Raw genomic sequence first — 23939 nt, forward strand, 5'->3', positions numbered from 1 at the left:
CATCCATCATTTGACTGCACGTGTTCATCCGTCACGTGACTGCACGTGTTCATCCGTCACGTGACTGCACGTGTTCATCCGTCACGTGACTGCACGTGTTCATCCATCACGGGACTGCACGTGTTCATCCATCACGTGACTGCACGTGTTCATCCATCACTTGACTGCACGTGTTCAACCGTCACGTGACTGCACGTGTTCATCCATCACGTGACTGCATGTGTTCATCCATCACGTGACTGCATGTGTTTATCCATCACGTGACTACATGTGTTCATCTCTACAAATCTCTGCTCATCAAATCATATTGTGAAAGAGTATATGTGTTGGGGCTTCATTGTTTACCAAAGTTTATGTCTGTGCATCTGTGCGTTTTTTCTTGTCTTTGGATCTGTCAGAGGGTCCTTTTTTTCTCATAATGACCTCATTTTGTTGTACCAAAATTCACTTTAAAGTTTATGTAGCCTTAAACCGTCCCCTGTTTCATTACAGTAACCTAGCTGTGAACCATGAAACGTTCATACCAGACTCTTGTTTTCCAGCAGACGAGTCAATATTCCTCATGTGACAGGTCAATACTGATCATGTGACGAGTCAATATTTGAGGCCAGTGGCAGTCACATGATTTGGGGGTCTACATTGAAATGTATTGTTTCATCATGTGGTAAGGATTATCGAGTGGAATTGCAGGATCTTAATAAAGGTGCAACAAATACATATAAAACATCAATGCTAGAGAAGAACCATCCCCGTGTTGACTGACTTCTATAAATAAAAGATTCTTGGGACCAGTTCTACCCTAGTTGAAAAAGCTTTTTTAAGTGATGGCCGAACTAATAACAGTTGACCTAGAATCATTCTATGACTATCCAGGAGAAAGTTTTCTGTCAAGTCAGTTGAGATTCATTGGAAATAAGTACAAGGTCATAAATCACAGTCTCCATTTGAGAACAGTAAGAGGTTTAAATAGCCCCCAAAATATTCAATTTTTGATGGTCATTCCACATGCTTATCACAGCAAATATAAGACATCAACAACAGAGAATAACCTTTTCTCAGTTTCCCACCGAAACAGATTCCATTGGGCAAAATAGACAAAATAGTGGTGAAAATGATATGAATGGATCACTGAAAGTCAGTGATAACACCAGGTGTTAAGTGATGACACAGATATAACTGCTGCTTAAGTGTAATAATCTTCAACGTGATGTAACTTATTTCACTTCATCTACTCTCTTGGGCTGGACGATGAATATAAATGTGACTTTGAAAAATTGGAATCGGTTGACAACCTTTTTTTTATTATCGCAAAAACCAATTTCAAGACCTAAACTGGAATTAATCTCTTTGAATCAGAAGAAACCCAGTAATGGGATGTAGCGTTTGACTGATGAGGGAAGGGAAGAAAGTACTTCTGTGCAGGCCTTGAAAGTGACAGTCCTAAGGTACAGTATTAGTCAAAGTACATTATTAACTATAGTGAGGCTTGGGTTTAATGCCACTTTGGAACATGTGAGTGAGTATGGTTTTACGCCCCTTTTAGCACTATTCCAGGAATATCATGGCGGGGGATACCAGAAATGGGCTTCACATATTGTACCCATGTCGGGAATCGAACCCGGGTCTTCGGCGTGACGAGCGAACGCTCTAACCACTAGGCTACCCGACTGCCCCCCTTTGGAACAAATAACCAGTATGGGCATGGTGCTAAGAAACCAAAAATCATAATCAGACAGGGTCTGGACTTATCTAAGGGGTGCATCTATGCACGGAGAAATGATTGTTTTAGACAACAGCCAATAACACAATTAGTAACATGGTTCAAATCTGCAGCCTAACTATTACCTAAGTGCACTGTCTCCTCTGCCTCTAGCCCCCTGTTCTGACTGTCACAACCCTCCTGTACATGCACACATGCAGGCATGCACGCACGCACACCTTCCATAACAAACACATTCATATTTTCCATATACACACACATACACATACCTGCAACCACGAACACAGACAAAAACACACCTTTTCCATAACAGAAAAATGAATGTGTCATGTATGTTTTATTGCCATGAGTCTCCTCAGCCTGTACAGAATTGTCGATATAGTCCTGTTATCTTTCATCTATTGGTTTCCCTGCAGTATTTACATTAAAGCTTATCTTAATTACTGTGTAGGAATGCTGAATATGATTTAGACTTGACAGTATTGAATAATCAGACCATATAAGCATGATTTGTATGTGTTCTGATTTCTAAAATTGATGTTGCATGGAAGATAAGTATTAACAGATTAGTAGAGCTTTAATAGATGGCTTTGTCTGGCTTCCCTTGAATTGGAACACCACAGACAAACTAACAGTTGGTAGAGGCAGATCTGATCAATGTCTCGGAGCATGGGGACTCCAGATCAGCCAGGTAGCAGCGTAGTGTTCTCAGTAGTGTCTTTAGTGTCCAGTGTAGTGTCCTTGGTAGTGTTCAGGATAGTGTCCTTAGTGTTCATGGTAGTGTCCTGGATAGTGTCCTTAGTGTTCAGGGTAGTGTCCTCAGTGTTCAGGATAGTGTCCTTAGTGTTCATGGTAGTGTCCTGGATAGTGTTCAGGGTACTGTCCTGGGTAGTGTTCAGGGTAGAGTCCTTTGTATTCCCATTACTGTCCTGAGTAGTGTTCAGAGTAGTGTCCTGGGTAGTGTTTCAGGGTAGTGTCCTTAGTGTCCTTAGTGTTCAGGTTAGTGTCCTTAGGGTTCAGGGTAGTGTCCTGGGTAGTGTCCTTAGTGTTCAGGGTAGTGTCCTGGGTAGTGTTCATGGTAGTGTCCTTTGTGTTCAGAGTAGTGTCCTGGGTAGTGTCCTTAGTGTTCAGGGTACTGTCCTGGGTAGGGTTCATGGTAGAGTCCTTTGTGTTCAGAGTAGTGTCCTGGGTAGTGTTCAGAGTAGTGTCCTGGGTAGTGTTTCAGGGTATTGTCCTTGGTAGTGTTCATGGTAGTGTCCTTAGTGTTCAGGGTAGAGTCCTTGGTGTTCAGGGTAGTGTCCTGGGTAGTGTTCAGAGTAGTGTCCTGGGTAGTGTTTCAGGGTAGTGTCCTTGGTAGTGTTCATGGTAGTGTCCTTAGTGTTCATGGTAGTGTCCTTAGTGTTCAGGATAGAGTCCTTGGTGTTCAGGGTAGTGTCCTGGGTAGTGTTCAGGGTAGAGTCCTTGGTGTTCAGGGTAGTGTTCGTGGTAGTGTCCTGGGTAGTGTTCAGGGTAGAGTCCTTGGTGTTCAGGGTAGTGTCCTGGGTAGTGTTCGTGGTAGTGTCCTTAGTGTTCAGGGTAGAGTCCTTGGTGTTCAGGGTAGTGTCCAGGGTAGTGTTCGTGGTAGTGTCCTGGGTAGTGTTCAGGGTAGAGTCCTTGGTGTTCAGGGTAGTGTTCATGGTAGTGTCCTTGGTGTTCAGGGTAGAGTCCTTGGTGTTCAGGGTAGTGTCCTGGGTAGTGTTCATGGTAGTGTCCTTAGTGATCAGGGTAGAGTCCTTGGTGTTCAGGGTAGTGTCCTGGGTAGTGTCTTGGGTAGTGTTCAGGGTAGTGTTCTTAGTGTTCAGGGTAGTGCTCGAGGTAATGATAAGGATAGTCACCTAGGCCGAGGGTGTGCTCTGTGGAGTGCCCTTAGTGTCCGGGGCCGAGGTAGTGTCAAAATATCAGCACACAACAGCCATTGTGGCCAACTGTTCTCCATATATTAAGCCTCTCTCATGAGTACATGAGCTCCCATCTTTGGAAACCATCCTAGGCGTTCTTTGTAATAAAGTTAAGGTGTCGCTGTATCATATACCATTACACATACTACAGTCATAACTCAGTGACTCTCAGTGGTCTATATGGTGTTGAAGAAGTCTTTAAAATACCATAACCAGTATCCATGACTCTCAGGAAACCATCAGTCATATCTGACCTAGCTACACCAAAGATCACAACTATGTTCAATGAAGAAGGAAATATCACAATAAGTGTACAAGTTATCTAATTCATCTTTCAATGATGAAGAACATATATCATTGTCTCGTCTCCATAATTATGACCAAAAAATCAGGTTATCAAGACCAAATGTTCATCTTAATATGTCTGTAACAATTCAAGGATGGCCATATACTTAACCTACCCTATGATCCCCCTCCTTACAGCACTAGAGGGCAAATATCACCACACCAGACAAGATGGTTTCTACAAAAGTAGGACTCATTAATCAAAATGTGAAGGATATTGTAATTTCAGGGTGTGAAAAATTGAAATGCAAGTCATGAAACGCGGCCTAGACTTGTGATTCAGGAACAATCATTGAACCTCAAACCCGAGTAGATAACTATCTCTGATTATGGGTTTGGTTATCAAGGAAAGGATCAGACTGGATGCCCGAGCCCATTGGGTGATCTTGAGTTCCACTGTAGGCGATAAGCTAGAATTATTTCCTGCTATTCTTTTCTGTCAAAGTCAGCACAATGATGATGCATTCTGGGACTGGCGTTGGAATGGCTTGCTTTTTTGTTGTTGGACATTTTGATGGTTTTTTTCACAAGTGACATATAGGTTTTTACAAGTATCATGGGGGTCTTTGAAATTGAAACTTATGGGGATTTTATTATGTGTTTAAAAAACATAATTGGAATAAACTGGTTGATATTGCTGCCATTTAAACCTAATACTACCTTATTAAAGGATAAGGGGAGCAAAAGGTTTCAAAGATATTTCTATGGACTAAAGGAATAATAGTGTCAATCCTCTAACGAAATAATCCCCAGCTAATGATCGTCTCAGCCAAAACATAGAAATAAGGATATTGAGACCTAGATAAAAAAAGAACATATAGAGAAACAAAGACATTTGTAAATTCACCATCTTCCTTCTTATGCCAGCTCCCTTTTACAAAAATGATCATCTACCGAAATACATTTTAGTTAAGATGCTAGCTCTAATTAGTGTCACATATAAGTTGTTGCCATGAAAGCAATGTGTTTTATTCAAGGTAAAATTGAGGTATAATAACTTGTAATCATAAAGATAACGACATGAGATTTAATTGGTGAAAACAAATACAATTGACATATTTAAGATGTTCTCGGTAAAACTTTGTAAAACCATAATCTAAGCTATAAGCAATCCTAAGAAAAAATTGTCAACCATTATTGTACAAAGTAGAAAGTGGCATCAAAAGTAACAATTAATTATTTTGGACAAATTGATAATCATATCAAGTAAATCACTATACAAGGATACATACATGAGAGTAATACTCATTTCGCAACTGTCACTGGATGGATAATGCAAATATTAATTTAGCTCAGTATCTTAAGTACCTAAATCATATGGTATCACCAAACTCATTCCGTTTGAACTCAAACTTAGCTAATGGCCAGTTATTCGTTGTACACGTTGTACAAAGCTATCTTAGCGCTAAGATGATCGCAACTCCCATACTTTAGCAAAGACTTATGACAGTCGTAGCGCTAAGGTTATTTTGTACAACTGCACCCTGGGAACTGTTGTTTATGTGAGCCAGAATTGACTCTACACCTGACTGACACTAGTATTGGTGAAAATACCCACAAAACAAACATTTGATATAAATTACCCAAATGGTTAATCTGTCATTCTAGACCATGGTGAATATGAAAGCTCAAGCGCCAGATGACATGAAAATGACTTATATGAGCAAACCCTATACCAACAATGTAGCCATGGGAGCTGTTTATGTTTTAGAGTAGGATTAAGTACTATAAATATTGTCCCTTGAACCACCTACTTGACTCACAAAGATCCCATTTAAGTGACCACCTTGACAAATGCTCGGACATACCTTAAACAAGAGTCACACTTCCACCAGAGGGACAACACCAAGAGAAACTTTAAAGAATGCACTTGTGAGGAGTTTTTTTGTTGTAGAATGTACCCAGGGCATTCTTGTGCCGTCAAATTACGTAGATGGGGAGAAAGTAAACTATTAAATAGACAGTGTCGTGACTGAGTGGCCGTGATTGAACAAGCAGGGCATCTACAATGGGTGCGTTGATGCTTAGTGTTTGGTGCCGGTTCCTCCGTACACATTGGTCAAAAGGTCAAGGGGGACACAAACATGGCACCAATCACGCCAGACAATATGCCATTTAGGAAACGCCATAGACTAACATCTAGCCTCTGAAATGAACACATCTTACAGAAAAAAAAAGTTGTTAAATTATCTTAATAAAAATATAATAAAAAGGATCCCAGAGACTCTCTCCATTTTCAGATACTGCAGTAATCTAGATTTGCCAAAAATTATAGACTTGCATGGGCTGTATTGGATATATTTGTATCAGAGTCTGTATGACAGACTAGAAACTCAAGTCATGTAGCAGTTATGCATTTTATGCCATCGTGGCATTCAGTGCAAAGAGATCTAAGTTAACTTTTCTTTAAGGTTGGTCTTTTCACTGTCACCTGTACAAGCATCTGATAATATCAACTTGATCACAATATCAAGTAGTGTTCATTATGTGAGGTAAGATATTAATATTGACTATATTGGCTTTCATTTGTTAGTTGGTGGTGTCTTGCAGGTGCAATTCCATTAACTTATTCTACAAACTTTCCTGGAGCAAAGTCCTTTGAGGAAGAATTCGTTTTGTCCATTTGCTTTTTAAGAAATATCGAACATAATTATTTGGATGGGGTGTTTTTTCAGTGCAACTTTGACACTAAACTTGTAAATTATTTTTTCATGTTTTTGAATTCCCTTTGGCTTGGTTATTTTATTACTGTTTCTGACACTTACTTTTTATTTATCACATAAATCCTTCAGCAAAGGATTTTTATATTTTTCAAAATTCAATTTCGAAGTAGGTATTCTATAAGAAGTATAAAATTTGGAAATATGTCTGCATGGTGAAATAAATAAAAGATAATCTAAACATACCAAAGAGATGAATCTATACGAGTTAATAGACTTACATCACGCTGAAGTGATGATCAATTCATAGGTTGCGTTATGGTTAACTAGTTTATTGATTGTGATAGCGTGGGAAACGCTCTACTATCCCTCACACCAGTTAGGAGAGCATTACCAACACAAGGAAAAAGTTCATATTATTAATAGAGATGTACTAAAAAACATATATTTATTGAATAAATGGGCCGTGGGAATACACAGCATAAAGCATGATCCAGCATGCTACGGTTGTCATGCTTATATAATGCTGTCTATGTATTTAATGCTGTGTACATATTTACATTAAGAAAATTGTCTAAAAAATCGTAAGGGTGTAAGAGAGTTTGTACTTTGGCATAACATTCAGTTGAAAGGTTTTAGATATTTGATGGACAGGGATACACACTTTGTCAGCCAGGAGACCTTGAAGAAAATAAAAATGTAGATTTCACATTTATTTGATTAAGTTTGATAGTAAATTGGATATTTCATATAAGAAATATTACATATGTATCCACAGAGAACATCTCCATGTTAAATGTAATGGCTAGGTGCTATCTGTCAGAATGTACATTCAAATATTTTCACTTAATGTGTTGTAGATAAGGGAGATGGATGATGCTTATAAGTTGTGTTTGACAAAGTTGTTTAATAAATTGCCTCTAATACCTTAAAGGTGCAACTTGCAACTTTTTGATAATGATTCATAAACACATGCTTATGATATAGTTGGAATCGAGCAATCAACTCTGCTTTTTGCAGAAATTTCTTTGGGATAAGGAAAGGATTTTGGATTTGTTTTTTTAGGCCTGTTTCTTTTAGTTTTCGAAATATTTTATCTACTCTCTCATTTGTTTTAGATTATATTTCAGTTACAATGTATGTTTAATTCAACATTTTAATATACACACTATTCACTGATGCAGTGCTGTGATTGTGACGCCACTGTTGCGTGTGTATGCAGAATATCTCTAAAGCTTCTTACAGTGATATATCATTCCTTCCTGAGAGCTTAATGAATGTGTCACATGCTGCTATGGAGCCTTTCTTACACAGACTGGTTCTTGGCAGTATATGCACTGCAACACATTAATCATGTGTTCAGTTGTTGTTGCAACTTGTTCAGATAAACCTATATTGACCATTTTGGGATTTCACATTTAATTAAATCATGTTTCTTGGAACAAGGAGCAGAAAAAATACATGTCTGTTTTTTAATTTTTCCTTTAAAAAAAAGTCCTCGGATTAAAAACGGTATAAATAGAAGTCTCTTTTGCATGTTAAACATCATGGGAAGGGAATACAAAATCTGGGTCTAACACTATGCAATTATGTCACTGTAAAATTTGTTGCGGTCAATCCATTGATAACTTCATCCTCAATTCCCTCCATCTTAATCAGTGGTATTTTCACAAAGTTTCAGTCCATAAATTACAAAAATCACAAAAGAAACAATTTTATAACCCCTGCTTGGACCTGAAACAAATTTGTCCTACAACCTCTCCGCCAATAATCAGACAATTAAAACTAGTTCGCAACAAGTTCACAACCTTTTAAAACATTTTATGTGATGTTGGTATGAAAGGGAGCGAATCCATCATGGTTGCTCAAAGGGGAGACAGCAATCTTTGATGTCCTAATGACCACAGGGCAGTTGTGTCCACCAGTGGACCGGTCATTCAATACTGTAATGATGATGACCATTGTCCAACTATGAGATCATAGAGATAACCAGCCAGCCGTGTTATTGGATTAGGATTAAGGAAGGGCAGATGGGACTATGCTCAATGATAAAAGTAATGCAACACTTGGAGGGGTGTTCGTTTTTAGTTAATAATAATGATGATTTTGGGAAATTGGAATGTGCTCAAATGGATTAGACACGACACTGAAGAAAGTGTAATCTTAATAAGAAAAATCTGAAATAATTAACATATTTTTTATACATTTTCATAAATTGTCTGTTTTATCAGGGAATTGAAATTATCATCACCTTTTTGCTATCTCTGATGTCAGTTTTCTCAGGTTAGAAGAAAAGATTTCAGTCTAAGTGAAAATTTACAGCTATTGAAATATTCATATTCATATAGCCATACCTTTCAATTTGGTCCAGCAGGAAGATTTAGAATTTTAATTTATGGGACAATAGATCAAATGTATGAGAAATTTCCTCATTTCTCAACATAAGGCATAAACATTCTTCATTCATTTTTCAACCAATTATTCCACAGACCACCATGAAAGTAACCTGCCTTCCAATCTATAAAGAACATAAAGCATATATTAGTGGCAACCTGACACGAGAATACAAGCCATCACTGGGTCACTACAAGGCTGATCGCTGACTCCCTACTTTTTAATTAAACTCACGGACATACATATCAAAGTGCCATTAGTCAAAATCCTGACATGGTAGACAATCATTGTTATCCTTAGATGAGTCCCAAGCAGGTTAGACAGGGTGGTCACAATACCCATCAAGCTACCCAGCCCTCTGTCCACCCCATATTTAGTTCAGGTTCAGGGTCACTGACCAATGGGTCTTTACCTGCTGTTCTTCAATTGTCACACGTTTCAATTTCCTTTTCCCCTTGCAAATGTAACTGTTGTTTAGTCCAGCCTAAGAGCTATTTAATGGTCTTTTCATTGTACAAACACTGTCATTTTGTTGCCATTTGCTACTGTGTCCTTCTGTTGCTGTTGCTCTGCCTTGTCCTCTGAAGCAATGAGAATAGTCACACTCTCTCAGCTCCAGATAATGCTCTCACCAGTGTAGTTTCTCACCTGTTGACTGTGATTTATGTGAAGACTGATGCATGATGAACCCACATGCGTCACTGACAAAGTCGGTCTAGAGTTCCACAATGCCTTGCATGTCCTCTAAAGACAGATGCTGTAAAACCTCATTAAATCAAATTCCATTAACTCAATTCATGAAAAATAAGGACAAAAGTTACACATGTAAAATAGACAGGTACTGTGTGAATAATGAGTAGAATATTGATCATACTTTCACAAAGTCGGCACTTAATTCTTGTTTGACTGCAGTAAGTAGGAAATAGTTGTTGAATGGTTGTCTGCTCATGATCAGTGATCATAAACCTAAAAATCCTCCAAATTCCACATATGCAATGTTAATGATAAATAGACTGTTTTATGCATTTTTCAAATATGGAATTTTCAAATCTTAAGCCACTGTCATGAAAACATGACAGAGACATGATGAAATAAACATTACTGGTATATTTGAGTGAGTGAGTGAGTGAGTGAGTGAGTGAGTGAGTGAGTGAGTGAGTGAGTTGTGACTAAGTGAGTGACCTAGTTTAAAGAATATTCCAGACATAGGAATGACTCGAAATGGTTTCACACATTTTACCCATGTGTGGAATCAAACTCAGGTTTTAGTTTACATGGAACACTTGGACTTACACTACTAGGACACCCCACTGCCCCAGTATATAGTCAGATATGTAGAGAACGTCCATCTATGCATATTTATGTTATTATTGATCAAATGATATCAAACAATATTAATTGCTTCATTTTGCAAACATCCAAAGCAAATAAAGATGATAACTGGATGTATTCAGCTGTTCGTGGTCTGGGCAGATAGAGCCGAGTTTGTGTTGAGACGTACAACCAGGACAATGCTATAGGCCTAGAGAATGCATCAGGACTATCAATACTACCATGTGATCTTCTCAATGTCCCACGGATTACTGACCATCGTTCCTGACCACAATCCAGTTTTCCACATTAACTGATTATCAAACCTTTACAATTGTTGTTAATTGGATTAATGCGGAATTTTGTTAGTATCATTATCCTTAAAGAGCATGCATTCACTGAATCAAGCACTGTATTTAGCCTGATGCTAGACATCTGAAGATGATATGCACACATATAAATCTTATTTCTTATGATTGGTTTCCTGATTCTAGTGCATTGCTAAAGAAGGCTTTGTCATTATCCCAGTAATCCCTTCTGTCTTGAGTGAGTGAGAGACTGAAGCTGGTTTAGAATGCCTCAAAAGGAAAAGATTGAATATTTTTAGCTTGGACATCCACAAAAAGATGAATGTGTTTTAAACATTTCTGAATGGGATAATTTTCAAGATGTACATGGTTGAAATCTTAGATTTCAGTGCAAGCAATCAATGGTTTGAATAGGATGCTGGGCAGAAATAAGTTTTTGGTACAACTCTATTTGCAGAAATTGACCCCCAAAAATATGGTTACTGTTTCTGTTATAATAGTAAAAACAATGTAGCATTTTTGCAGGGTACAGTAATTCTTTTGAGTTATATTGGTATGATAAAAGTAAAGCATTCCGGAAAGAAAAGTGCACTTGGCAGTGCAAGAGTTATGTTATTTTCATATTGACCCACTTTACATTTTTCATATTACCAGTACCGAAATTTGATAAGAGGAATGACTAAGGAAAATAATTATTACTTAAGTTAGATTTTAATCGACATTTGTGAAATATTTGGTAAGCAGAACCATAAACCAAGCAATAAAACCCTTGCCTAATTGAGATAGATATGAAATTAAATCAAATTAAGTGCAGCTTTTGTGACAGCATTGGAGCCTACATCGGCAGGGACTTCCCTCACACATGGAATATTTACCAAAGAAGCTGAGCAGTAAATCCTCATGTGTGTAGGGAGGTCCCAGATGAATCTAAATCATAAAACAGGACACCAGAACAGGCCACAATGAATCTGAACCTTATATGCACTTTGAGAAACTTCACAATAAGATATACAGCCTTGTATTGATGCATGCAAGATTCCAATGCATATGTGTAGATGACAATAATCTTCCATTTTGTGATCAATACAAGCTACAGACATAATACAAACACGAACATTTTTTAAGTTTGTCAGACAACTTTTTGCTGAGTTATGGATTCGCGGGATATAAGGAAGATAAGCTTGTGCATTTCTGCTAGATGGACTGCTTTGTTTATGGTTAGGACTTCTCATATCTTATCATCATAAGCATGAATCTCTTCTATACCTTCCCGCAAACACCAAACATGGCTTTTGTGAAATTTATTGACATCCCTCTGTCACACTCGCATCCTGGCAAAAACTGAAATATTGATCACAAAGCATGGCAAATCTGGGAAAGGCAAACATTAGCCGACTACGATTCTTTCGTGACTGCTTTATCTTGTTCCATCATTCGATTGGATATTTCTTCCGTGCATCGATATTTGTAATGTTATTTCTGCACTTGCCTTTTAATTATTCATCTCATTTGAGAAATCTCAGCCACACCTGAGTTTGGTTGATTACAGGTGTTAAGTTTACCTTCCAGGTAATGAGCAAGGTGTACAGCAGGGAGCATTGTTGGGTCCTGTCATATTGATGCTATTTCTTGTTATGAAGGATATAATAGGTTGACTTCATAGCTGTTGATCCAGGGTCTTTACAGAAGTGCGTTTGAGCATAGGTGTTGTGTTTGAGTTTAGACAAAGAAATATCTGGGCTACATTATTCCTGATATTCTCAAATTAGCGGCAAGTATCAGGCTACTTCCGAACATGTGGGTCTGTATCACCTACATCATGTCATGTACTAATTAGTTCAGTTAAGTGACACATCAATACAATCAGAGTACGAAAAGCAGATAACTACCCACCACAAATTGTAGAATTCTCTGAATGATATTTTCTATATTTAGCATTTGTATTCACAGATAAGGGTGTAACCACAGTGAAATATGATATTCACACATTACCAAATCTTAAGAAAGAAATCATGATAAAATAAATTAGTTGAAGGCACAGTTTGCGGTAATTAGGTGTATATGTGATTGAAAATCATGCATTGCTTGCTTACTTAGTCCTAGCAAATTCAATTACATGGATCCATCAGGTTCAAACATGCTGAAAAATAGATGCTTTAATATCTAATCTTTAAAAAATAAAATTAAAACGTCAACGACAGGGAATAATAAGCCTCTATTATCTGCTGAATCACATTCCATTTGGCGTAAAAGGCAAAATAGTGGTCAAAATTATATGAATGGATCACTGAAAATTAGTCATGACACCAGGTGTTGCAAAAAGTGTAAGCATGGGTGTCTCTAACATAAAACACTGATTTGCACTGATATTGTTTCTACAGTGTAAAAAGCCTTTGCAAACCACTTCAATCTCATCTTCTTGTTTTGAAAATTAACTTCTGTGTATCTGAAATATTTTGTCTTTTTTTCCCCCTGATTTGAAACATTTATTGCAAATATCATATTATCTGTGAAACAAGTACATTGGCCATCTCAAGTTCACTACCCCATGAAATAAACAGTGCCATTTAATATTTGGTTTCTTAATTGATACTAACAAATTTTCATTAAAATATTCTTCTTATTGTGGTTCTGTAAAGGACATGAGCAATGTGTTATGCATTTTATATGCTATTGCAGGCATTCTCCTTATATCTTCCTCTTTGTATGGTAAATTTTGATGTTACATATAAAACACTTATATTAATAGAGAAGAAGAGCATTTCAGGTTGTTCACTAATCCTGTTAATTCTCATGTAAATGTATTTGCATATTTGGAATACTATAGTACTTAAAGCATATGTAAATTTATCATGAAGATAATCATAAACGCACTAAATGTAACGCTCTACAGCTTATCAGATGAAGAGTTTCTGCTAATACTTGCAAACAGTGCTTTATGAAGGTCACTTACACCGCTTTACAAGTCTCCTTAAACCATTAAGCAGCAAGCATACTTATACCTACAATGTCTATGCAGGGCAGACAAGACTCCGCTTTCCCCAAGTACAATAAATCCAATATGTTAATGTAGCAAGCTTTGTTTGTGGCCATTCAGTAGGTAAAAGTTATAGTAAGTAGTGGAGCCATGAGGGAGCATTTGTGATATAATCCTTTCATTATGAGTTATAGTAATGCCTTGAGAGGCTAGGACGTCATGCATGAAGTGGGGAAGGGCCAGACCATTAGGCCTGTTATAGTGTACATGGAACAGCGACAATTAATTCTGCTTGACTTTAATGTGAAATTTTCAGGCAGGTTTACCTATGTTATTTTCCTTTCAGAGATTGGCTGTGATTCGAAGTGGATAATTGGTTGTGAAGACTCGGATATTTCTTCTCAGGTAAGTTCTCAAACTGTTTAACATGTGCATATAAATATCTTTTCATCATAGTTTTCCATAAATTGGAAATATGTGATTTGTGAAAATGACTGAACATTTAGTTTGAGATTATTCCTCCTTACTGTATCCAAACTATCATGGGCCAAGGATTGTTATGATGTGATGAGTAAGATGACCATGTTACAGTGGTAGCATCTTTAGTTTGAAATTTCAATCAGCTTCAGATCAATGTTATTGGAAGAAGAAATTGGTTTTATCTCTTATTCCAAATTATATTGAAACTCATAAATGTCTCACACATCATATGTTCTTCAACTATTGTTATCATATAAGAATAACATATTTATCATTTATTTTACCATTTTTAAATTACTGAAATATATTAAGAAAATTATGTTATAGATATGTGATTGTTTACTATTATCAAATATGTTTCAAAATGGCTGACAAATGACAAACCAGACAACATATCAACCAAGGTAGCAGTCTTGTGACATGATATAAAATCGTATTTGTACCTGAATGTTTGATCGCTACCACTTACAAAGTACCACCCATGAGCTTACTTAGCAAAGACTGGTACACAAAGCAAGGAAAGGTGTCATTCTATGTACAAAAAGCAATGGCCCTTTAAGAATGCTTTGAGTGTGATATCTACAGCTGGGAAGGTGATTTATTCCAATAAATTGTTCCATAAACATTTCAGGGATCACTGTTATGTAAATGCTATAGAGTACCTCACATATACGATTGTCAACACGTGGAGCTAACTGTCTGGAAATTTGAATATTATAATAGAAATCACAAGAGTTTTATTGATACGTTGTATAAAGGGTAAATTTGTCAGTGTGTAGAAAACATACCTTGGCACTTATCCTAAGGGCTGCAAGTGCAAACCCTCCCGCACAAAGGAGTCGTACAAGTCATTTCTTCCCGAGAAACGTACCTATTGAAAATACAGTTTCCTAAGTCTGACTTGTCACCTGTAAGGAATTACATTGCCTCAGAGAGTAGTAATAAAGCTGTATGATTTGTAAGTGGGGCGTTTACAAGTACACTCTTTAATGAAACTAAACTGAGAGGGTGTGGATGGAGGAGAAAGTTATGCGTTATTGAGAGTTTGTGATTTCGTAAGTTAATGCATCACATATTTTCTTTGACAAGATTACTATTTGGAAAAGAATGGATGCAGTTGAATGTGTTTTCATCAGTTCAGTTTGCTGCAATTTCCTTCTTTGTAAAATTAAGTTTTGATTTAATAGAATCTTGATTATTTTTTGTTGGTATGTTTGATACAGAATAAATGGATATCACAAATTTAACAGGACATATTGGTATAATTTGTCCTATCATTTTATAAGAAACTTTGGTTTGATACTTAAAAAAATATTACTGAACATATCTATACTTTGTCTCAAATCAGTTTATAATAATATAAAACATCAACGCCACAAATTAGCAGTGAGTGAGTGAGTGAGTTGGGTTTAACGCTGCTTTTCACAGTTTTCCAGTTATATCGCGGCGTGTCAGCTTAATGTGGGACGAAAACCTTAAGTGATGCAGGTCTAAGACGTTTACCACTTCGGTGAAACCAACGAGCACGAGTATGGTGCTGACAAACCTAGAAACATCATCGGGGCGAACCGGGATTCGAACCCACAATCATAGGTTTCTGGTGTGCCCAAGGGACGCAACTCTGCACAGCGAATCGCGGCGCCTTAGACAACTGGGCCCCCCCACAAATTAACAGGTTCTTTAGGAGTAAAAGGCAAAATGGCAGTGAAGATTATACGAATGGATCACTGAAAATCAGAGATGACACCAGGTGTTTGAAAGAAGTGTAAGCATGAACAATGATCTCATTTGAAAGTCAAAATTTAGATCCCACAGCATACAAAATATATTCAGCAAACACTTCAGTATATTTCTCTGATATTAATCAAATTTAATGCAAATCATGTTTGCAAGGTTTGTACATGATCGGATATCAGCTTGCTTTGTCATGTATTTCAGTCTTACTGGAATTCTGTCATTGAAAACGGAGTCACATAACACATCATATATGGAGCCTCACATGCATATGTCCAATTTCAATTTGTGATCGCTGGAGGGTGTGGAAACTTTCAACATTGTCCAGGAATGATCCTCCATTGCAATATTCAGATTGAGAGTTCTTAAAAGCTGAAAGCCCTGCTCTTAAAATTCCTCTCTTTGTGTGGAGTCTCCTTCAAACCTACCTCATTGTCCAGCACAATCAATACAAGGTCTTTGAGGCATATATTACACACACACACATCTAGGAATAATATTCATAGCTGGTTGGGCTGAGCGTAGAACCAGGTCAGCAAGTGCAAGGAAGGAAATTAATGAGAGACTTTTTACACTTAGGTCTCTGTACTCTGTGACTCTTCTGTGCAAGCATTTACCATTCAGTCTCAGCAAGGAATATATTGGGTTCTTATTCAATGAATAAATTGCTTAATCAAAATGTGGTCTTAAAATAATATTTCATTGTGATATTTTTGGTGACCCACTGTGATGAACGTAATAAAATAAGCAGTGATTGTGTTTATGTGTATTGATTTCACCCAGTTTTTAGGCATTGAAACTTGTACCAACCCCCACAGTTTGTCTGTCTGTCAGTCTGTCTGTCTGTGGGTCTGTCTGCTAGCTTGCACTAGTCCATAATAACGCTGGTTTTATAGTGCTTTATATTTTACAGTTTTTTTGGTTTGGTTTGTTGTTTAATGCGGCACTCACCATATTCCAGCAATATGATGGCGGTCTGTAAATAATCAAGTCTATACCAGACAATCCAGTGATTGACATCATGGGCATCAATCCATGCAGTTGGGATACGATGACATGCATCAACCATGTCAGCAAGCCTGACAACCCGATCCCGTTAGTTGACTCTTATGACAAGCATAGTTGACTTTTACGGCTAACATGGGTTGCTAAAGGCTTGTTCTACCCCGGATCTTCACAGGTCATTTTTAAGTTTAATCAATGTATGTTGTCTGTCGTATCCCTGTAGTGTGCTCAGCCATCAGGTAACGTCACACACAGAACGTCACACACTGAAAGCGCTACATACACTGTACACAAATATCTATTTATCTGAACATCCTGCTTCCCAGGTCCCCCACGACCCTGCTTCCCAGGTCCCCCACGACCCCCGTCATCCCTGACAAGCTCCGTACCTGCACACACATGCTAGGTTGGCTAACAGCTACACGTTCTTTCATCTCAGCTGTACACATTTCCTTTTCCTTTTATCAACCCTCCAGGCCACCGCAACAGGTTCCTCCTTTCACTGCATGTCATTTTAACATACTACTTTCGGCACAACTATTCATAAACTCACACATTTACACGCCCCCTCAGCCCGAATCTCTGCTCATATCAGATCAGGATGACAGGACCCTCTAGATACGTGACGTAGAAATATTCTTATTTGTACACTTATCTAAAGCAAGTATAATATTTCAAAAAACATCTTTTAAACTTAACATAGTGGGTGGGGTACATCACGTGATGATTGTTTAGACAAAAAAAATGTGTGTGATTCATCATTCAAGTTACTCAAATATCTTTAAAAATTGCAGTTTGATGTCGAAGATGGTAGCCTGATCCTCCATGCAGTTTGAGTGTCTAGTCTTTCAAGTTGTTAGGGCAATCCATCCTGTCCCCTCTTTGGCATGTGGGGATACATGTGATCCTCCCAGATAGTTTTCTCAGCCACTGTTGTGATTCCAGGTCTGACTAAGCCCCAGTGCCCCATGTTTGTCACAAGAGCTGCTGCATCCATGGTCTAGTGAGGTGAGGTGAAATGGGGTTTCACGTCGCGTCCAAGATTATTGCACTTATATAGCGACGTGCATGCACGTGTATATGTGTGTGTGTGGCTGCTTGTACTAGTCCGGACTAATGCCGATTTACAGTGCTAGCACACTGAGATACTGTGCCGCAGTTGAACATGAATACCCCACTCAGACACAGTATACTGACTCCGAGCCGACCAGTCCTTGTTTTAACCCCTTAATGCCGAGCGCCAGACAGGGTAACAACAAGTACCATCTTTTAACGTCTTTCGGTATGACGCGGCCAGGGATCGAACCCCGGACCTTCCGCTCTCCGGGCGGACGCTCTACCATTAGACCATGGAGGCGGCCCATGGTCTAGTGGATAGAGTAGCAAGCAAAAGGTTGGTGGATTGACCCCTACCCGTGTCATACCTAAAGACATTAAAAGATGGTACTTGTTGTTACCCAGCCTGGCCTTTGGCATTAAGGGGATAAAACAAGGAGTGGTTGGTAAGAGTCAGTATGCTGTCTGAGTAGGTTGTCATGTTTAAACTGTGGCTGTATCTATGTCGGCTACCAATATAGAACTAGCATTAGTCTGTACTAGTGTTGTGAACCAGACACCACATGCACACAGTACAGCGAAGGCATCATCTCTATATGTCCTGGGGGAGGTTGCGGACATTATGGTTGGCCCACACTGGATGAACATGGGTATCTGGTGTCCACAATGGCAGAGTAGGGAGAGTACTGGGACTGGCGACTAATAATAATAATAATAATTATCGAGTTGAAACGACTGCAAAAAAGTGTTTGTGGAGGCTACATCCCACTAGATTAACAGTAAATAGACAATGATAAGGATGACCATAAGGGGCCTTGTAATAACTATTGCTATATAACATGAGCCTCCGTATTTATAAGAGTTGAGTCTTCAAGTTTGCCTTGAACATGTTGAATGTTGTGATTTCTTAGACACCTCTGTTATTAGACAGGAGTTCCATAGCAAAGACCTGCTCTTGAGAAACACTGGTCACCACACTTTGCTGACCGTATTGAGGGTCAGACATTAGATGCTGGTTCCTTGACTACCAAGGAAGATCACTCTCAGCCATGAGTCTGATGATTGTGTGTTGTTTGTACATGATGGCAAGACTCCATGTTCATGTGATCTACCTCCCCAGAGCCTTGTCTGGGCCAGGTCATGTAGCTGATTGTCAGATGTCTGTAATATTGCTAACTGTCATGTTAAACCCTACTCACTGACTGACTCATACTCTCATGAGATTGTAAACATCTTGTTGCTGCATGGGTTCCGTAATGTGGATACATGGCAGATTATTCTTCAATTGTGCAATACTTGAAAGGCGCTCTTTGCTCTTGGGATCAGAAAAGTTGGCAATGCCATCCTTCAAACAGATACCGAGGTTCTTTGCCCAGGTCACACGTACATCACCTTCAACATACACCTTCTTTGTCTAGGGGAATCAGATTATAACCTGTAGCTTTTCAACTTACCCTCTTTACCCAATAGGCCCGGCCACACCCACACCCACACCCACACCCACACCCACACCCTCCAACATACTCCTCCTTCCCAAGGGACAACCATCAACATTCTCCAACATTCAACTTTTCACCCCAGAGGTTCAGCTAACCTACACAAACACCACCCACACCACCTCCACCCTCCAACACACACCATCCTTGCCAGGGTGTCAGACCACAGCCTTCAACCTCCAGCACACACCATTCTTGCCAGGGTGTCAGACCACAGCCTTCAACCTCCAACACACACCATCCTTGCCAGGGTGTCAGACCACAGCCTTCACCCTCCAACACACACCATCCTTGCCAGGGTGTCAGACAACAGCCTTCAACCTCCAACACACACCATCCTTGCCAGGGTGTCAGACCACAGCCTTCACCCTCCAACACAACCCCTCCTTCCCAGGGAATCAGACTACACTCCTTGACCATTCAACTTTTTTGTCCGGGTCGTGAGGCCACCAAATACACCAACAACTCCCTCTTTGCCTTGGGATCAGGCCACAAGTACACCACTCACCCAATATACAGGTACCCCCATTTGCCTGGGGGTCAGGACACACCCACACCATCTCCTTCAACACACCTCCCACACCCACACACTCTAGCATATAGACTAACATTTAGTCTCTGAAATCCTATATTACACAATATCCTTCTTGACTCTAAATATTTTTTTAAAAATTCCCTATGCTGAATAGAGCTATCTTGAGCTGGCTAGACTTGCTTTTGTATATTATTTTTTTGTATAAAATAAATATATTCCACGGTCACGGTGCAGGACTATCTAACATACTTCCACCATCGTACCCTCCCTCACCCCACTTTTCTACACAACATTCCCATCCACCCCTTACGTGCCATGTTAGTAAAGCACTTCTCCCACCATTGTCTCACGTAAGTTAACTGTCAGTCTATATCCATCAGGGGTGGTCAGCCATCAGGTAAGTCTATTTCACCTGTCCAGCTTCGTTAGCTGAGATCAATGGAAGAATCTGACCAGTAGGGTGTTTGCTTTATGTCTTGTCATTCTGGCACCGACCAGTGGGGATATCGCTATCAAGAGGGCATCTATTGAACTTACACAGTTTGTAAGCATTTATGAAAACAGTATCATTGAATTGGACAGAAAGGCACATGGCATCCACTGAGTGTTGTAAATAGATTATGATTCGTGAGATAAACAAAGCCAGATCTATTCTGGTCTCAGCACAGGTATTTTCAGTATGCACAGTTGCAGTGTGTTAGATGATAACAAATTTAGCTTCTAGTGTGAGCATGTTCTGTAATTATTTATGCAAGAAAATGAGTTTATTTTGAGGTGTTAAACTCTATTCTTAATCTTTAGGTGCAAGTTCAGAATTACCTCTTTCTCAATTTTTCTTTTAAACCATACCTCAGTATATATTTATTTTGCACTCACACACAGGTAGCAAGTAAAAATAGATCCATCAAGTTCTCCACACATCATAATGTAACAATGCATAGGATACAGGTTGAACTCTGAACTCCAGGTTGTGTGTGCTCTGGAACACTCCCAGCATAGACAGTGTTGGGAGCCTTGTAACTCTGCAAGGAGCTTTGGAAATACATGTTCTCATATAATTTGATATAACAATTGCTTGCACATACACATCGCCATATAAGCGCAATAATCTTAAATGTGACCCCATTTCACCTCACCCTTAATCAGTCGTAAACAAAGCTGAAATCTGGAGTGATTAGTTCAGTTTCAAAGGGAAACATGGATACGACTGAAAATGGGACTGTTAAACAGAATTGTTATTAATCAACACAAACAGTGTCAAATGTTAAAATGTATTCAATTCACTATTCAGTGTTTGATAGAAGCAACATTTTTGCTCGGAAGATTATATTTGACACTGAAGATCTATTACAACTCTTTTAAAAAAGAACTGGTATTAATCTGAATAAACAATTTCAAATATGACATGTAAAAGTGTATTCATTTCATCAAGTCAATTTTTGATAGAAGCAAGATTCTTGCCCGTAAGATTAGTTTTGACACTGAGGTGTTTGGTTACTGTTGTTCTTGTAGGGAACATTTTAAAATATTAAAATAGGCATAAAACACTATCTGTCATCAAATTCTCTGCCTCATCCCACTGCAGAAACAGGGAAATGCTATATTGGGAGAATGTGTCAAAACATTTCATGAAAGTTATCTGCAAAATTATGTATTCATGTGGAACACCTATTTCTTCTGAAGGCCATTAGAGGTGAAAATGAGCCTAGTGGTCAATGGCCATTATCACGAATGTGTACACAAAGACACTTTGAATTAGTGAAATTATTTTACTACTGATAAAATCTAGACAATATCTTTAAACAGGAGGCTGGCGAAAGAAGTGTATAAAGAGACAAAACTTTGCCCCTAATTTTGAATAATAAAGTAATCTGATTGTGTTATGGAAGAGTTTATGTGGTGTCAGAGGGGTGATGGGTGTAGTGGTTTGCTTCAGTTATATACAAACACTGCATGCATGAAAGCTGCACTATTTGGCCTCTCTCCGCGTTCGTGTAGAAATAAAAGCTAGATGCTGTCATGGGAAGCGGTTTTACTAATTGGAGTTAGTTCAACTTCTTCATGTTAATGGCGTTTTGTTGAATATTTTATTACAATAATTGTATGATAGCCTATCAAGTATGTCGCCAAGAGCTTCGCCGCTGACCTCTATTAAACTAACTTTTGGTTAAAACTAACCTTGTGTACAATTCTAATTTAAATACTTCCTGTGCTCCTATTCAATGGCATTTTATAAAACTTCAGCGGTTGCCATAAAACATCAAAACTTATTTGTGAATAATAATAATAATGAAATTCAAACACATTAAGGAAACAGCTTATGAAAATAATGATTTCAAAGATGCTGAATGGGTAAATGTAAAGTTTTTGCCTTGCAAATGCTTGGTTTATTAAAAAAATGGTTTGTTTTAATATGAAAAATATAAAGAGATTATTAAACAAGCATGTGTGTCATACTGATTTTATCAACTGGGTGTAAGAATTCTTGTATTTCCCAAGCGAGAGCGAGTTTTGTAAAATCAGTATGACACACATGCAAGTGTAATAATGTCTTGTTTACCCATTATTATTTTGGATATTTTCCCAAAGAAGATGAGTTTCATTCCTTGATTTTGCTGATGAATTGGGCATATATATATAGTTTCAAGGAAGACATATTCCTTATGTTCATATTCCATACAACCCCTCTTCTGGTAGTGTGCCACGTTCAGGGATTTATCTGGGATTCCAAACTACAAGCCCTCGGACAGGAAATTGGGAAAAGAGTGTTATTTTGTTCAAAATTGGGTAATTTTAAAAGTTCCTATTTTCTTAAATTCAGAGTCTTTTAACATTGTATATTAACATTAAATTGAATCATGTAAAACCACAATCCTTATGAAGGCCATTAAAGAATGGTCTACTATAGGTGAAATACAAGTTGACCCGACCAAGCCATCGTATCGGGTGTAACTATAGGAAAAGATACTAGCATGAAATGGGAAGGTTTTAAGTCCAATTTGGGAATTTTACTGACAATTGCTGAAAACCTGAGGCCAAATACCGGCCTGTGAGCATGTCTACATGTCTAGATAAATTCCTGCCTGATCATGAAGACTTTCTCAATACCAGGTATATTATGTCACAATAAAGACGACCCATGAAGATCCGGGGTAGAATAGGTCTTCAGCAACCCATGCTTTCCATAAAAGGCAAACATGCTTGTTGTAAGAGGCGACTAACAGGATCGAGTGGTCAGGCTCGCTGACTTGGTTGATGCATGTCATCGATCCAAATTGCGTGAATTGATGCTCATGATGTCAATCACTGGATGGTCTGGTCCAGAACCAATCATTTAAAGACTGCTGTCATATAGCTGAGTGCGTTGCCAAACAACAAACAAACACAATAAAGTCTCACATCATTAATAATTTTAACATATTTTAAGTGCATCCTTAGACTTGACTCAAATTTTCATTCTTTAATATCTTTTAACAAAAGATTCTATGACATACCAGCAAACAATGTGTAGCAGCTTTAAGTATTATTTACAGCAAGGAGTAACTAGTACCTTCTTCACATTCTCCTTCGTTATCTCATTCCAGTTGAATTATCATTGTTATAATGATTGTACTGCAAGATTATTATATATGACACCACAATGGTGAAATGTAAATACCTCCAAATCATCATATATAGGTTTGAATTCATCATGCTCAACATGCTACCTCATTGCAGCATTTCTCTCCGGATCTGAATACCTGTACCCTACAATTAATATCAAATTAATTATTACATGTCACAGACCTGTTCAAGTATTACTACAAATCTCATGATGGCCACTTGAGGTCCCTATCCCACTGGGACTTGATAAAAGATTTTAACAGATTTGGAATTAAGAGGTGAAGCTGTAGCATACTGTTAGCCGGTGAGGTGCCTTGGGAGGATACATGCCACAGTGTGACATCTCCCAGATAGACAAGATGACAATGGCTGATTAAG

General features: G+C 38.3%; 2 protein-coding genes across 4 annotated transcripts in view; one reads left to right on the forward strand and one right to left on the reverse strand.

Moving 5' to 3' along the window:
* LOC139450551 (protocadherin-11 X-linked-like) overlaps positions 1-23939 on the forward strand; it is a 59755-nt gene that overhangs the window by 14050 nt on the left and 21766 nt on the right. For all 3 annotated transcript variants that reach the window (XM_071232299.1, XM_071232302.1, XM_071232300.1), the window contains exon 2: positions 13999-14057. The gene's annotated coding sequence lies outside the window, so the exon portion shown is untranslated. The remainder of the gene's footprint in view (positions 1-13998; positions 14058-23939) is intronic.
* LOC139450867 (integumentary mucin C.1-like) lies at positions 2980-3462 on the reverse strand. Its single transcript, XM_071232702.1, has one exon. It carries the CDS (start codon positions 3460-3462, stop codon positions 2980-2982), a length of 483 nt encoding a protein of 160 aa, XP_071088803.1.

The sequence above is a fragment of the Haliotis cracherodii genome, unplaced genomic scaffold (genome assembly GCF_022045235.1).
Source record: "Haliotis cracherodii isolate W230 unplaced genomic scaffold, xgHalCrac1.p SCAF_8, whole genome shotgun sequence".
NCBI lineage: Eukaryota > Metazoa > Mollusca > Gastropoda > Lepetellida > Haliotidae > Haliotis > Haliotis cracherodii.